This window comes from Dermacentor silvarum, chromosome 1 (assembly GCF_013339745.2).
Source record: "Dermacentor silvarum isolate Dsil-2018 chromosome 1, BIME_Dsil_1.4, whole genome shotgun sequence".
Taxonomy (NCBI): Eukaryota; Metazoa; Arthropoda; class Arachnida; order Ixodida; family Ixodidae; genus Dermacentor; species Dermacentor silvarum.
This window is the reverse complement of record NC_051154.1, coordinates 346,614,077-346,630,502: the sequence shown is the minus strand read 5'-3', so window position 1 is coordinate 346,630,502 and position 16,426 is coordinate 346,614,077. Positions and strand designations below refer to the sequence as shown.

Genomic DNA, 16,426 nt, shown 5'->3' with positions numbered 1-16,426 from the left:
GTGTAATATCCTTGAAAAAAAAAAAAAGGGTGCAGCTATCACTCAACCTTATTTTTTTATTGCGATAGCAATTATATGGACACTCCAAAGCAGATTTCTGCCGTCGCCGTCGCCGTGAGGTTCCGTATGACGTCAATGGAGATGAAATCGTCGCCGCGCGCCGCCGAACGCTGTATGTGCGAGTGAAAGGGCGCGAGGGACGCGCGCTTTCACGGGGAGTGAACGCACGGCGGAGAACAAACGCGCGTTCTGTGCCGTGCTCCATTAAGGGCTGCAGAAGTAGGCGTCTCTTTCCTCCTTTACAATCACCATATATGTAGATCAATCGCGCCTTCTTCTGATGCACGAAAGGCCGTGGCGGGGGGGGGGGGGAGGGGGGGGGAAGGGAGCGGACGTTTAGCTGCGGCACCAAGTGCCTATTTATATCAGACGCTCCGTCAACAGTCACCAACGCCGCACGCATTTTGTGCGAACGCGGGCAAAACGCCGACGGCGTCGACAACAGTTCTGCGTGTTGCCGGTGCTGCTGCATGTCCAAGTTTATACAGCTGATAAAGCTACTATCATTACTCCGTATAACTCTCTACAAATTTGCTATCGCAATTGATGCTTCGCCTTTCAAGCGAAACTGCGACAACTTTTTTAGTAATGTGTGCTTAATCATGAAGCTGCACTTTCAAATTGATCCAAGGTTACTTGCTGTTTTGCTATCATTCAATTTCCCTGGTAATCTCGGCTTCAGTTGAGCAACTAACAATTCTGCAATCTGCTTGTGACAAAGGTTAAGTGATGACTATTAAAACCCTAAAAAAAATTGAGTTACAGCATCTTATGTGACATTTCAAGAGAACTCTATTGTTTCAATGGGACGAACAGGGCAAAGAATTTGCAAGGAGAAGCTGCAGGATTGATAGATGCTTAGTCTTGTTCATTTCTTCTGTGCCTGTGTTCTTAATTTGCTGGAACTTTGCCGTGATGCCAATCTATACACATTTCCAGTACTGTAAAATGAATGCTCTTCGTCTATTGCTGTGCTATCAGCAGCTAATATGTGAAGGCACGTAGAACTAGGTTGCTCATAAATGCAAGCATTAACTTAATGAAGCGAAAATAGCAAGAGCACCCACAACAGCTTCATTGGCAGAACTGCATACAAAGCAAGCACGACGATGTTCATTTGTGTTATGCTTGGTATTCCCCTGCTGTTTCTCATTTCTTCTTGTCCACTTTCTCAACATCGCGTCATTATTGTTTCATTTAATAGAAAACAGATTGATTTATGAACCCCCTTAAAGCTTTTTTGGCATGAGTGACCACTGGCATGTTTTTATTTATTTTATTCATAGTACCCTTTTTTTTTTTTTTTAAACCTTGTCAACTAGTATCTGTTGTGCTGTGCTACCTTTTGCAGGCTACTCCATGTTCGGTGCTCCATTTCATGGGGATGAACCTGTCATTCGCCCTTTGGAAAGCCAAGGTATACGGCGACTATACCCACAAAACTACGAGCACAAGAAAGAGCTGAAGAAGCTCAACCACTCGCTGCTTGTCAACTTCCTTGACATGGTTGACATCTTGATACGGTGTCCTGACACTTCCAAGCGGCTAGAGAAGAAAGATGACATGAGCTTACTTTTCATCCACATGCACCACCTGATCAACGAGTACAGGCCTCATCAAGCCAGGGAGACACTCCGAGTTTTGCTCGACATGCAGAGGCGGCAGCGGCTAGACACAGCACATAGATTCCACAAACACTTGGACAAGGTTAGTGCCTGTCTTTGTTTCTTGTGTTCTATGTAAATGCATAACCAGGTTTGGATGCACACGCACAACGGGGACATTTCTGATTTTTTACAAGCCTGTTAAAGTGCCCCTAACCAGGTTTGGACATTGCAAACAGACTAGCATGGTGCTTGGGTCAAGCACTGACAATGGTGTCTGGAAGGTATTACAGTAGACTGCATGGTATAATTTTTTAACTGCGCTAACATACACTGACAAGGATGAGGCAGACAAGACGTGCGCAGTAATGGGTGAAAATGACATATATACAGAGAAAAATGAACACATCTGATTGGCAATCCAACCATGGATACGTTGACGTCACACAGTAGCATCTAAAAACGCCATCTCGCAATCAGCTAGTGACACCGAAGGTTCGCTTACACACCCACGTGTAGTTTTTATCTTAAATGCCTCAAACAGTTCCCTAGTACTACGGTCCCTATGACGGTACAAAATTCTAGTTTGTTTAAGAAGTGGGAGGCAAGTTTTGTCGACAAGACTTGCACGTCTTGTCTGCCTCGTGCTTGTCAGTGTGTGTTAGCGCAGTTAAAAAATTATACCATGCATGTCAACCAACTAGCCCGACTTGGAGCTCTATTACAGTAGACTCTCGATAAACAGAACTTCAAGGGACCGAAAAAAATGAGTTCCATTTAACAGAAGTTTCGTTTACTGAGAGAGATGTGCAAAAGTGCAGATTTATGTGCGTACACTCTTTTAATACCATTTTATGGAACTCTAAGCACTAGAAAGTGAATGTACCTGATAGTTTTTCAGAAAGCAAGAAAACTGAAAGAGGTTTTGGCACAGTACTCGCAAAGTTTATTTGGCAACAATTAGTCACTGTGCACTAAAAAATGCACCAGTTTTACGTTGTTTGAGTCCTTGCAACTGCATCTTTAGGATAGTTTTTTTTTTTCATGGCAATTAAAGGGGTTGAGACACCAAATTTTGAAGCTATAAAAAGCCTGCTGTAGGCTTCCTCTGTATGCAAGAACACTCAACATCAAGTGTTGAACTCAGCAGACGTTTAAAATATATTTTAATTCGCTTCCAAAGAGTGCCTAAATGCTCATTCTCGCGATCAAGACCCATCGCTAACGCGATTGACACCGACGTCACTGTCTTAAAAGCGTAACGGAATTTTTAGTGACGTCATACCACATTAGAATGACGTACAATGAGCGGTGACCCAAGGCACTGGGCAAGCATAGAGAGCCTTGAGTCTAGAGTGCAGGGAACCGCATCGGACGCAGACGTAGAGTCAGAATTGGAGCTGCCGCACCTAGCCATAACAAGTGTCGGCTTGGTTTTGTTTGCCTGTGCTGGTACAGAGTGTGTGTGCGAGAGCAGACGATGTAGCAGTGCATGCGTCACAGCTTTGTGGGACCACGTGACCAAGCTTCCTAGACAGTGATGTCACTGTCCAACTCGGCGCCCAGAAACCGAAACCGAAAATCGTTCACATAAATAATGCGATAATAAATTATGTGCCCAGAATTGCATTGCTCAGTTTTCCTGGGAAGAGCGGCCAGAGGGGTGCGGCGATGAATAGCAGCAGTGCAGAGGTGACCGGGAACGACGATCGTGCGGAGAAGGTGAACGGCTGGAGCTGCGGATTGGTGCAGGAGCGTCTCGGCGCGGGGAATTGTTACGAGCGGGAAACTGCAGGGGCCGATTGTCCTCCAGGTGAATGTCAAAAAATGAGCGAGGGGAGGAAGGTTGGCGATACTGGCAGTGACTGGAAATATGTCCAACGCCGTGGCAATGAAACCATATGGGCTTATCGTCCTGGGTTCTCCACTGGGCCGGATCACGATAGTGGGGCAACGTTGCTATATTTCTGTAAGGCAGAAGAACAGAACTGACCTGAGGGTGAGGAAGGGAGGCAACAGGCTGGAGTCCTACGTTAGCCAGTTCTTCCCTCACGACGGCTTGGATTAAAGAGACTGTCATTTGAGAATCGTCAGAAGGGCGTGCGAAATAGGAAGGTGGCAACGCCGCCTAAATTTCGCGACGCATGATGCGGACAAGGCTATTGGTGGTCGGTTGCTGAGTGCGCGGCTGAACGTCCGCGCAGGACGGTGTAGCGGTCGTGTTTGGAAGCCGCATGAATTGTTGGGCGATGCGGCGACTCTTCAGTGCTTCAAAACACCGGAATTCCTTGATAATGTCTTCAACGGTCGAGCACTCCTTAATGACCAGCAAGTTGAAAGCATCATCAGCAATGCCTTTCAGGCCGGGACTGACTTTGTCCGCCTCGGTCATGGTGGCATCAACTCGGCGGCAAAGGGCGATAACGTCAAGAATGTTGTGGGAGACTGGGCGCGACAGGAGAGATCTTGCGAAGCAGCGCGCTGGCGGCCAATTAGTTTGCCAAATAGGTCACGAAGCTTCTGCTTACATAGATCCCAGCTAGTCAGCTCTGTTTTGTGCGTGTCATACCAGATGCGCGCTGTCCCACTGAGGTAGAAAGTGACATTGGCGAGAGTTACTATCGGGTCCCACTGATTGTTCGTTGCGATGCGCTCGTAATTTCCAAGCCACTCATCGACGTCGATGTCGGTGCCGCAAAAAGAGCCAGGGTTGCGGGGTTGGATCAAGACCACTGGCTGGGGTGCCAGTGTTGCAGTTGACGCAATGTCCTTGCCTGGGTTGACAAGGTGGAACTTGCCAGGACATGTCCGTTGCAGAGTTCCGTCTTGAGTAGTGAAATGGTATAAATGAAAATATATTTACAAACTATTTACAGCGAGCTGTAGCACTGCCAAGATGGTGGAAAGACCATCTTTTCAATCGTTGTCTTCGCCCTAGTGGCCAACGTCGTCTTTGTCCCATTGCACACAGTCTCGTGACATTATGAATCTTTGAGCATGTATCATGCTTCCGGGAGCCATAAGAAACGTTTACAACAAAGAACGCACAAGCCACAATTTTGATGTCTCAACCCCTGCTTTGGACAAACATTTCAGATCCCAGTTCCTCATGAAAAAAATTTTTGAGGTACTGCACAGCTGATTCTGCTCCTTGGAAGTGTGGTAGGCTTCACGGTAGCTGCCCCTTCAGATTCCTCTTCTGGCTCATCTTCCTCTTCATCACACACCTCAGCAACAATGCTCTCCACTGTGTTCTCAGGGCAAGTCGCAACATCACTGTAAATGTGCATGTACTCATCAAAGTCCAGATGGATTTCCTTTAAAGCACACTGCTCTATTACCTCCTGCCTCTCAAGGGCATCTTCACTGTCGCATTCAGGTAAATCCTGCAAGTCGGATGTCTGGTCACTTGAAAGAAATCCTGCATGCCTAAAGCAATTTGCTATAGTATTAGCAGTCAGCTGCCTCCAGGCGTCGGCAATAAGGTGAATGGCGCCAAGAATGTCCACCTTGTATTCCTTATTCTGGTTCATACACACCAGCATCTTCTGCAGGAGACCCTTGCGGAAGCGGGCTTTCAGGGCTTAAATCACTCCCTGATCCATGGGCTGCAACAGTGCCGTGGTGTTGGCTAGGAGAAACTCCAACTGAATCGACTTCAGTCCTGTTACAAAAAAATAAAAAATAAATTATGGGGTTTTACGTGCCAAAACCATGATCTGATTATTAGGCACGCTGTAGTGGGGGACTCCGGAAATTTCTACCACCTGGGGTAACGTGCACCTCAATCTAAGTACACGGGTGTTTTCGCATTTAGGCCCCATCGAAATGCGGCCGCTGTGGCCGGGATTCGATCCTGCGACCTCGTGCTCAGCAGCCCAACACCACAGCCACTGAGCAACCACGGCTATAGTACTATGTCCAGGGCAGTTATCAACAAGGAAAAGTACTTTCCTCTTCTGCCACGAAAATTGCGCATCCTTGGTGTGCAGCCATTTGCTGAAGAGGGCTTGCTTCATCCACGCTTTTGAATTCGACTCGTAAGTCATGGGCATACCGTATTTATTCGAATCTAGGCCGATATTTTTTTTTTTTCAGATAATCATATACTCTATGGTCATATATACTCTAGGGAAATTCCAGGGTCGGCTTAGATTCGAGGATTTTAAAGAACGCGCCAGTTTTTAGCTGAAACTGATAAAAATTGTGAATAGGTTAGCGCCATCTAGAAAAGTCAGTATCGCAGCCGCTACTAGCCGCGCCAGTAGCCAACTGAAGTACACGAGGGACGTCGCCATTTTGACCTGTGTCGTATCGGTATGGTGTACCATCGGCACGCGGCGTGGCGTTATCGTAATGGCACCAAACAGGTGATGCCACTATAGTGCCGCTTTCTAACGAATACCGTATTTACTCGAATCTAACGCGCACTTTTAAGATGACCCTACATCTACGTTAACATATAACCGTCGGCATTTCAAAATGGCTGCCTCGCACGCGCGTCGAGCCTAGCTGCTTTCTAGCCTAGCTGCTGTAGCTTCCTCCGTGTGCTGTAGTACACGTGCTTAGGCATTAGTCTACCGTCAGTCTTCACGTTCTCTGCGTCTGCTCTATCAGCATGAAGTACCGAGTTCATCATGATGCCGCATTTAAGGGGGACCTGGGCCACGAGCAATGCTATTATTAATATTGATACTAAAGAAGTGAAATTTACAGGTAATATGCAATTTAATGTGCTTGATGCAAATATGCAATTAGTTTTTCTCTACATAATGAGAAAAATATTTTACACAATTTTTCCTGTTCCAACGTTTCAGGTTGACTGGCAGAAAATGTTTTACAGTAAAAAAGCTAAAATTTATGTGAATGTATTCCTGAATGCCCAAGGAGTGCAATAAGCATTGTTTCATGTTTTTACCTCTATTCTATCCAAAGTTGCAAAAGTTCGAAGTTGGAACTTGACTTGTGATCTTTCTTTTTTTTTGTCTTCTTGAATATTTAAAAATGTTTCAAGGTAAATAAATGTGGTATTATAGACTTACTGCTTTCCCTGAGGGCCTAGCTATCAGCTAAAAGAATGATTTTTCAAATTGAATGATTAGGAGAGCAACTATGCCTCCCGGAAAATTGCTGATGACAAAAAAAAAAAGTGTTTTGAGAAAAGTGGAAAAACTAATCACCGTGTGAAAAAAGCATTTTATTCTTCTGGATGCATGAAATTGTCATAGCCAATGGCTCAGAAGGCTCCAGGGGACTAATCTGGATGGGGCTTTCCTCGCTGCCTCCATTTCGCAGCTGCTTGAAAAGCTGCTGAGGACATCCGCTTTCTCTCCGCACCAACAGTGCGACGGCAATCCTTTTCTGTGGCCCTCTTACTACCCTGAGAGGTCTGTTCTAATTGCAGCTCTTTCAATATGCTTGAGCTGGCCTCATGGGTACCAAGGTTGAAGCGAATCACCGCCTCTGCAACTGCTGCCTCAACTGCAAACAACGATGCATTTTTGTCTTTAGGAGCAAGGCTCCAAATCACAGAGTGCAGTGCTTCATTGGCATTCTGCGTCTGCCCTCGCATGCACCGTTGTAGCAGCTTCTTGTCAGCCAGACATTCAAAGATTGGACGCAGTGCACTGCTGACCGCTTCTGGCAAGTTGTACCTGCTTTTTGGTGGTGGCTCATTCTTTGCCATAGCTGAGTTATGCTTGCACCATGACGTAAGACCATGCGGGCAGAAGCTGTGATTGGGCCGCTCATCGGTCGATGTAATATGATAGAATGTGGCCCATACTGCATTGTGCATTTTATCGACGTCTCCAGCAAAAGACTTAATTGCCCATCCATCCCGTCCTTTGCCACTAATGCGCTGGCCATGTTCATCAGACTTGTGCTTTTGCACAATGTTACGAAGTGCACTGCCCATGCACTTCTGTACGTGATTTGTGCAGTCTTCTTTTGTTACTGGAATAAAACCATAAACTTTGGCTTCCTCAATGGCGTTAAAAGATCTGCTGTCCCCATCACAGAGCGTGGTGGTATATCTGAGGCCATGTAGTGAGAGAGAACGTTGAAGGAGTACCTTTGCTGCCTGAACTTCCATTTGGCCTGCCTTGCAGCTTGTGTTCTTTTGGCATGAATGTGTTGCCTTCCATTCTGGATAACCTGGGCTGTCTGGTTTTTGTCCACACTCACAGCCGAGGTAGAAATTAGAGAGGACCACATAATCCAGCACATACCCCGAGAACAGCTCAATTACAGTAGCCACCCCAATGTGAGAAGTGTGGCCTCTGGTGTGCCATGTGCCATCAAAACAAACGGCAATGTTGCCCGGGTTTCCAAAATTGAGCTCATTATAAAGCTCTTTAGCTGTAGCTGGCAGACTTTTTCAAGTTCTCGGTGCATGCTCTGGTTGCTGCTGGGTTCAGCTTGCTCTTCAATTAATTCTGGTATGTCTTGTTGTGCATACCTCTGTGGGAAACTCCTATTGCGAAAAAAATGGCATTTAGGGCAGTCTGCCCGTTTCCGGAGCTCTGCACAGCACGCGCTGCAAGAACATTTATCTCAAACGGGTTGCAATTCGCTGAACCGGCAACTCGTCGCGAGCTCCACTGCCAATGAAGTTCGCCACAATTGCTGCACGTCATCACTCACGCGTGTCCCTTTCTATAGTCAGGGCTCCGGAGCACACCCGGCAAACAGCAACTTCTAACAAACTGTTCACAACAACCAGGTCTAGAATCGTATACGTCGTGGACGAACTTGGGGCACTACACTCACTCGCGAGGTATAGTGTAAACCGCTTATAACGTAAGTCGCCGGAGTCGCGAATATCCGCACTATAAGCGGTACCGCATTGTAATCAAAGCAACAATTTTCAAGGCCCGCACATATGCAAAACATGTGCACCGAGCCGCCACGTGTATGCGACAGTCCAGGAATGCGGCTAGAACGTTTGCATTCAATTTAGAGTCGAATCTCGTTAATTCGAACCAAAATACGCGGCGGCGCCTCCGACCGGCAGTAGTAGTACAGTAAAACCTCGGTAATTCGAAGGTCGCCGGACTGCGGAAATTCTTCGAATTAAGCGGATTTTCGAATTAACCGAAATGAATAATAAAAAAAGAAAACAAGCAAGAACTTGCCGCAAAAAGAAATCACCTTTATTTTCCATGTCCGAGAAAAATTACTCAAAGTAATCACCGATGCGGGATTACTTGGCGCGCTGGTTCGCCGCCCCTAGTGCCATGCTCTCCAGCTGGCTCAAAAAACTTAGCATACAAATATCACCCGCACTGCACTCAACAAAGTTGCGGACGATGTTCACGGAATCAATAACTGCCGTGAAAGCGGGCGTGGTGGTGCTTGACTCCAAAAATTTGGAGTTGCTGGATATTCCGGACTTCAAAAATGCACCATCAGGGTTCCCATTGAGTTCATGCATTTTCGCACCCAATTTTTCGGATGAATTGAGACCCCAAAGTTCGATTTTGCGGACTAAATCGCTCTTTCCAAGCCGCGCTACCCAATCTTGGAGACCGCCATGTTGGATTTTGCACTGGCTTGAATTCCAGTGGCTCGCTGTATAGCCTCCAAGATTGGAACGCGCGCTATCAATAGAGAGCTCGCGCAATCCTCCAGTCTCGGAGGCCATGCCCGCTCTTCCTTGGCTGACAAAACGCTCCAGAGTACTGCACTTTTTTTTTTCTTAGTATATGCGCTCAGCACTATCGTTGTAACCATTTATTGTGGGATGTTTTTTTATTGCGACAGCAATTATATGGACAATTCAAGCGGATTTTCGCCGTCGGCGTCACCGCCCTGAGGATCCATACAAAGTCCAAGGGCGATAAAATCACTGCCGCGCGCCCGCCGTATGTGCGAGTGACAGCGCGCGGGGGACGCGCGCTTTCATGGAGAGCGAACGCACGGCGGAGCATAAACGCGAGTTCCTCCCACGTGCGAAAGGCCGTGGGGGTATGGGAGGGAGGGAGGGGGGGGGGGCGACTTCTACTCTTCTAACAACTGCGTACTTAGCGCCGGAGCGGTTTCTCGCGCGCACCGTATCTTGAAAGCGATCTCCAGGCGGCTCTGACCTTTTGTATGCGCTGTGCTCTCGCCGCTCAGTTTCCATTGAAGCGATAGACCGCACGAACCTTCGCTCGCTGCGGGCTGCGGCGCCCACGCTCGCTCGTGCGCGCTGACACCACGCGTGTTAATTCAGTGAGTTTTTTTTTCTCGCAAGTTTCGGTTGCTATTTTGAACGTGGCGTGTACACTGAGCAGGTGTCTCGGAGACCAATGTCTCAGTGATCGGCGCTACCTCCTGTACCTTCGCGAGAGCTAAGCGGTGCGAAGCTCGTTTCTTGGATCTCCATGGCGAACTCCGTTGGCGGAGATCGCCATGGAGTGCTATGTACACGGAGGCGACGTCATTGCTATGCAAATCCAAGCAAGTCGATCCCCTCCAAGCGTAGTATGAGGCAGGGCATTATTAGAGATTTTTTTTAAGCCGCACTAATAACTTTTTTTTTCGGCCGAACGAGTTTTCCGGACTATTTATCAGTCCCCACGAGCTCGGAAAATCGGTTGGTGACTGTACGGAGCGCCCTAACCTAACCGCCGCACGTTGCTACTAGCCGGAAACTTTGAATTATCCGAATAGAGCCGCGCGGGCCATTCAAATTATCCGGTAGAATTTGCATTGAGAATGACGGGACCGCTCAAATTGTTCGAATTAACCGAGTTCGAATTATTGAGGTTTTACTGTAGTAGTAGAAAACGTTTATTCACAGAGAGAACATTGCTCCGGCACCGCTATAGAGTAAAAGCTTAAAAGACCCCCCTCAATGTCGCGCGCGAACAAAAAAAAAGAAAGAAAGAAAGAAAAAACGCGGCGGGAATTTCATTCTCTCTCAAATTGCAAGGTCACCGATTCTGCGTTGCGCCGGAACATGCGTGTACGTGCCGACGTCTCAGCCACGCTACCGTAGCCACGCGTGGAAAATGGCAGTGAACCCTTCTTTCTCCTTTATGCTTCCTCTACTTTCTAGTCACGAGTTGACCTTGTATGCTGCGGCTATGGCGCAGAGGGAAGCAGCGGCGCTGTCCCCGGCCGGCCAACGAAACTGCCCACGCTGGCAAACGCCCGCTTCCCAATAACGGCAGAAAACGAAACTTCGGGGAGCTGGTGCCGGGCTGGCTGGAGCGGCCCAGCGGCGGCGCCTGCACGGCGGCGGGTGCGCACGGTGACAGTCTAAAGTGAGGGAGCTACGAGGGAGGGCGAGGGATGCCACCGAAGCGGCGGAGTTGCCGAGGCGAAATCCGCTTCCCTGCCGCCCTCTTCCCTCACATTCCATGGTCTCCGTGTGCGCCCTTCGCCGTGCTGTGCCGGCGCCGCCCGCTCCCTGAAGTTTTGTTTACAGCCGCTATCGTAAGAGCAGAACACCTGTACAAACTTGTTTCGCGGTCCTCGCTCGCTATGCGAGCTGTGATATTTCACGACTCGCACTCAAGATTCTGGTTTCAGCCTCACTGGCTGTTCGTTCGCACCACGTGCCCTTCTCCTCCACTTCGTCTCTATTTCTTCCTCGAGCACTCCTTGGGGCGTCCGTTTGAGGGGAGCGTTCGCCGTCTCCGCTGACTTACGTACTCCCAGGCAGCCGCACTGTAACCGGTATTTCGTTTCCCGCAACTTCACTATAAGCGATACGTGTATACATGGAGTGCTATGGAAAAATCAACGGGAGTCTGAAAAGACCGCACTATAAGTGGTTACGTTATAAGTGGTCTATACTGTACTTCGTTTTTCTTTCCGTCGCCGAAACAGACGCAAGTTCCGAGATTCTCTGCTGAGCTTGCTGCTCCCGGACTGCAATATCTGCACTCGTCAAAAAAGTGGAATCGCACCTTATGCGTTCGTGCCGCACGGCTGGCCCGGCTCTGTCGGCCTGCGCGGCCGCTATCACAACTGCCGGGGCAACGTCCAAGGCGTCCGCGTCGATTTCCGGCACGTATTCCTTCAATTATATTAAAGGGTGCATTTCCCTACTAGCTAATAAAATCTTTGACCAAAACACTATCGCACTGTCCAAATTCATTGGGCCCCAGCCCACTCCTCACTCCCCGGCAATGAGGCCGCCCACCAACAGGCTCGAGCTTTCGCCTCCCGAGCCCACGGCCCAGCCTAAGTCGGAACGGAGAATGAGGAGACTGAGGAATTTGGGTGGTCGACACGAGACCGTATGGTGACGTATAATGAAATTACGCAATATGATAAACTAGGCATACTTATGTACCCCCCAGCTCGCGAATCGCTAACCAAACGGCAGGAGCTCATCTGGAGGAAACGACGCGCTCTTTCCCAACACCGATTTTGTATTCATACATTTTTCCAACAACCTTTACGCCGCAGTGCAAGCTGTGCAGAGCTCCCCAGGCCGACCTGTTCCATATACTGTGGGGCTGTCTGAATACACGTAACCGCGGTAGTCCACAGGGCTTGCAAATTACCACGATGCAGCAGTGGGAGGCCACACTGCTCAGCTCCAACCCAGAGGAGTAGGCCTGGGTCACGGAGCGGGCAGAGGCCGCCGCCAGGGAGAAGGGACTCCAGGCCGACTAACCGCCGTCGCCTCCCGCATCTGAAGAAACCACGAGCCTCTGGTTTCAAGTAAATGTTCTGTCCTTCTCCTCCTCCTCCTTCGATGTCGAGCTCTCTGCTGCTGTTGCAACACTTGCTATCGTCTCCATCAATGAAGTGCCGTAGAGTCGCACGGCTGGCACGGCTCCGTCGTCCTGCGAGTCCACTATCGGGACCGTCGGGGCAACGTCCAAGGCGTCGGTTGTCGGCACGCATTCCGTCGATGTCGAGCTCTACGCTGCTGTTCCAACGCTCGCTATCGTCTCCATCGATGGCAGCGATACACATTTTTGCGTCCCGGCACATTTTTGTCGCTTTTTGCCGAACTTGTAAACGGTGCGGAACTTCCGATAGTCGTTAGGCATAGCGTTCGAGTATGACAAGATGGTGGCAGCCTTGTTTGTGCCAGGTGCCACCGAAATGGCCAATAGCCATTGACAAGCCGCCGTTTCGTCACATGTTGGCTGCGGGCCAATCAGATAGCAAGATTTTGTCTGTTTTGTTTGTTTGACAGCCCTCCGCCGCGTAGACTTGAATGCTCGCGCTTTGCGGAAAAGAAAGCCCGAAGGGTGCACTTTCAAAGAAGACCAATATGGCCGCGCTCCGGTGAATGGTTGAGATGTTCCGTACGGCACAAAATTCCCTACTCCGGGGCGTTTCTCAAGAAAGAAACCCGCGCATTCTCACAATAAATATTAGTTTTTAGCAAAACTATGCGTTTTTCAGCGATACATTTTTGCGAGCACGTGCAGAATGATGTATTAAATGCGATCACAACAAAATTGAAAAACCGACTTTTTTGCAATTTTTTTGTGTTCAAGACCCGTATCCCCTCTAAAAAGGAAAGTGATCATGTGTGCGGAGACGGACGGAAATCGGGCCGCATCACGGGCATTCGGAGAATCCGAAACTTGCGTGCGGGACGGCGCAAACAGAAGAAGAGGATTTTTGCCAGCAAAGCAATGCGGAATGGTTTCACTAGACGGAAGCCTGCGACGATCCACTTCGACCTTGGCCCTATCTTGAAAGCAATCTGCGACGGGGAAAGTCTGCGGTGCGCCGTTCAAGCGAGAGGCATGCTACTCAAGCGTTTTGACAGTTCGTTTCCGTGGTCAATGAGCGAGATGTGTTCATGTTTGCTTGTGCGCGCGTGACACCATGCTTGTTAATTTATTTAGTAAGCGAATGTTTGCAAGTTTATACGGCCGATAAAACTGCTATCCTCACTTCGTATTGCGGTCTACTAATTTGCTATCGCATTCGATGAAACTGCGACTTTTTTTATTCAACGCAACTTAAGTGCATCGGGAGGAAATGTGTTTTTTGAAACGCAGAAAGTTATATTTCTGTTTGAAAGCATGAGGTGCGCGGTACTGTAAAGGACTTTTTTGTCGTCATGGAAAACGGGTGCGCATTACAATCGCGGGCGTGTTAGAATTGAGTAAATACGGTAGTTGTGCGAGCTGTAGAGGCATCGTCAAATGTTCAAGCCGGGCGGGACTTCGGCATCGATAAGAAAAACATCCATCATTGGAGGGGGCCATGGGAGATGCTTTTTGCGTGCGCTACAATGAGGATGGCAAACATCGATTGTGCGCTCCTTAAAAAAGTGCAGCATCTCTAATGCGCTTGATGGTACTGAAAGTAGTGCACTGTTTGAAGGTGGCAGATAGCGACGAGGCTAGCAGCGATGGTGACATAGAATGAGCTCGGCATGTTCATATTTAATAAATGCTGTTTCATTTTGCAATGCTGTTCTCGCCTTTTTGTTCGGCCTACATTCGAGGTAAGTTTTTTTTTTTCTGGCTTCGAACTTTTGGGGGGTTGGCTTAGAATCGGTGTTGGCCTAGATTCAAGTAAATACGGTATTAGTTATGCCCTCAAAACAGCGAGGATTTTTTGGATTTCCCGATCACAAGCAGCTTCAACTTGTCGCTGCCCGCCATGTTTGCTCCTACAAGAACAGTTAGTCTTTCTTTGCTTAGTTTGCCACCTTTGCATTTCTCACCTTTGAAAGTGATCAATTTCGTTGGCAGGAGCTTAAAAAAAGCGCCGTTTCATCTACGTTGTAGACATCATCGTCCTTGAACTGACGCATGATCTCCGGAAGACACGCTATCACATCAGCTGCTGCGGCTTCTCCTGCAATGGTGCGGAAAACGAGGCCGTTTCTCTCCTTAAACCTTGTGAGCCAGCCTGTTGCACAAGAAGTCTGTTATCCCAAGTTGAAGGACAAACTCTTCTGCCTAGGCACGGATTAGTGGTCTGTTGATGGGAATGTTCTGGCTTCAGGTTCTCCTAAACCACAACACGAGACACTTCTCCAATCCTTCATGGTCGCCTTGCCGCAGCCGCTTTTTCTGGGGCCCAAATCGCGAAGTTTCAAAGGCATCCCGTAGCATCACCTTGTCATGCAGGATCCTTGCTAAGCTGCTTTTCGGGACGCCGTGCTTTGTCGCAAGCGCCGACTTCATGTAAGAGCCGCGTTCGAAGTCAAGAATGATGTCGATCTTCATTTCTAACGTAAGTGTATGGTGTGCACGCTTCTGTGCTGCCATTGAAACAACAGAGGCTAGGCCTCAACTTCGCGAGCGCTTACGAGCCGTCGAAGTTAGAAGACGCCAACGCAGTAAGGAAGCACAAATGGCACCACGACGGTACGAACGAGGCGGCGGGGACCAAGCCCTGTAACTTCGGCGACTTGAACCGAGACTGAATGACTAAAACAAGAACTGCAGCGTTGCATTCGTTGTGCTAACACAGCTGACTACCTACGAGATAAGGCTTATGAGGCTAAAAACAAAACAGCTGGAACTGGAAAAAACTGATGCTCATGGCAATGGGTCTGACAAGAAGTTTCATTTTTGGTTCCGTTTACACAGTGACGCGGACATTGAGAGTTCCGATTACTGAAAGTTCTGCAGTAATCGAATCGCGGATTTTCAGAAAGCAGTATGTCCGTGAGTGGCGTAGAAGGTCTCGAAAGCGTTGTTTCAAACCATCAATAGAGAGCTAACGATGCCCAATGGGCACGGTACGGAAAGAGTTAATGTCAAGATGTATTCTTTACACCAGTGCTGCCAAAAGTCATTTATTTTTGTTGTCTACATCTCGCTAACTTGTGCTTGAGGAAGGGCAGTAAGATGCCTACCTGACAAAAATAGTGACGGAGTGTGTACTTCGGTTTCGGTAGCATCATCAGAAACGTATACGAGTGGTCTAGAATTTATCAGTGCCTTGACCTCTGTTAGCAAAGTGTCGACCTGTTCAAAGCTGAAGCATCCCTTTCTGAGCGTTTTCCTGAGGCACTTGTTAACTGTTCGAATCATTCTTTCCCAAAAATTTCCCCACCATGAAGCGCGCTCAGCAATGAACTTCGATGTGATGTTACTAGATGCACAAAAGTTCTGTACCGGGACATTGCGTAGAAGTCCATGTGTAAGCTTAAGCTCGCAACTGACTGGCTCAAATGTTAAAGCATTGTCAGAATAAATCAAACTTGGTAAACCACGGTGTGAAATAAAGCGACGAAAGGCCAATAAAAAAAGAATTCACAGTCATGTCACTGGACTTGAAATGGATGAGGCCTCGAGACTCTGTCGATTGGAAGTGGGGCTGTAGGAGCTGAAGCAGCTTTAAGATGAAACCTCGCACAGACACCGCACTGGCCAAGCACCTTTTTAACGCACTGGTGACCACGCACTACCCAAAACTTTGCATGCAACTCGGTGAGTGTAACGCCGACACCACTGTGAAGAAGGCACTGATGTTCGCTGTGCACGATAACATGCATGCAACGATGATCTGCGGGTAGGAGCACAGGACATTTTATGTTTTCCGAAGCTGCTATGTTGTCAACGCGACTCTTGAACCTGATAATGCCCTTGTCATGTATGAATGGATGGAGGTCCCGTATGGTCGGCCTCTTGTCAAGAGGCTTTTCAGTGGTTAGTGCAGCAATCTCATTTCCAAAGCTGTGGGCTTGTAAAGTCCTGAACCACGTATCGTCACTTTACGAGATCTTCTGAGTGGAAATAGGTTCAGGCTTACTACTCTGAGCCACCTGAGCAGACTCATCAGCCATTTTTCTTTCGTCTGCGAACAGCTCAGATAATTTGTCATTCCTTTCT

General features: G+C 48.3%; 1 protein-coding gene across 2 annotated transcripts in view; it reads left to right on the top strand.

The window, feature by feature from the left end:
* LOC119437393 (mediator of RNA polymerase II transcription subunit 7) overlaps positions 1-16,426 on the top strand; it is an 83,033-nt gene that overhangs the window by 24,998 nt on the left and 41,609 nt on the right. For both annotated transcript variants that reach the window (XM_037704422.2, XM_037704424.2), the window contains exon 3: positions 1,412-1,767. In XM_037704422.2, the coding sequence (XP_037560350.1) occupies positions 1,412-1,767 (356 nt within the window). The remainder of the gene's footprint in view (positions 1-1,411; positions 1,768-16,426) is intronic.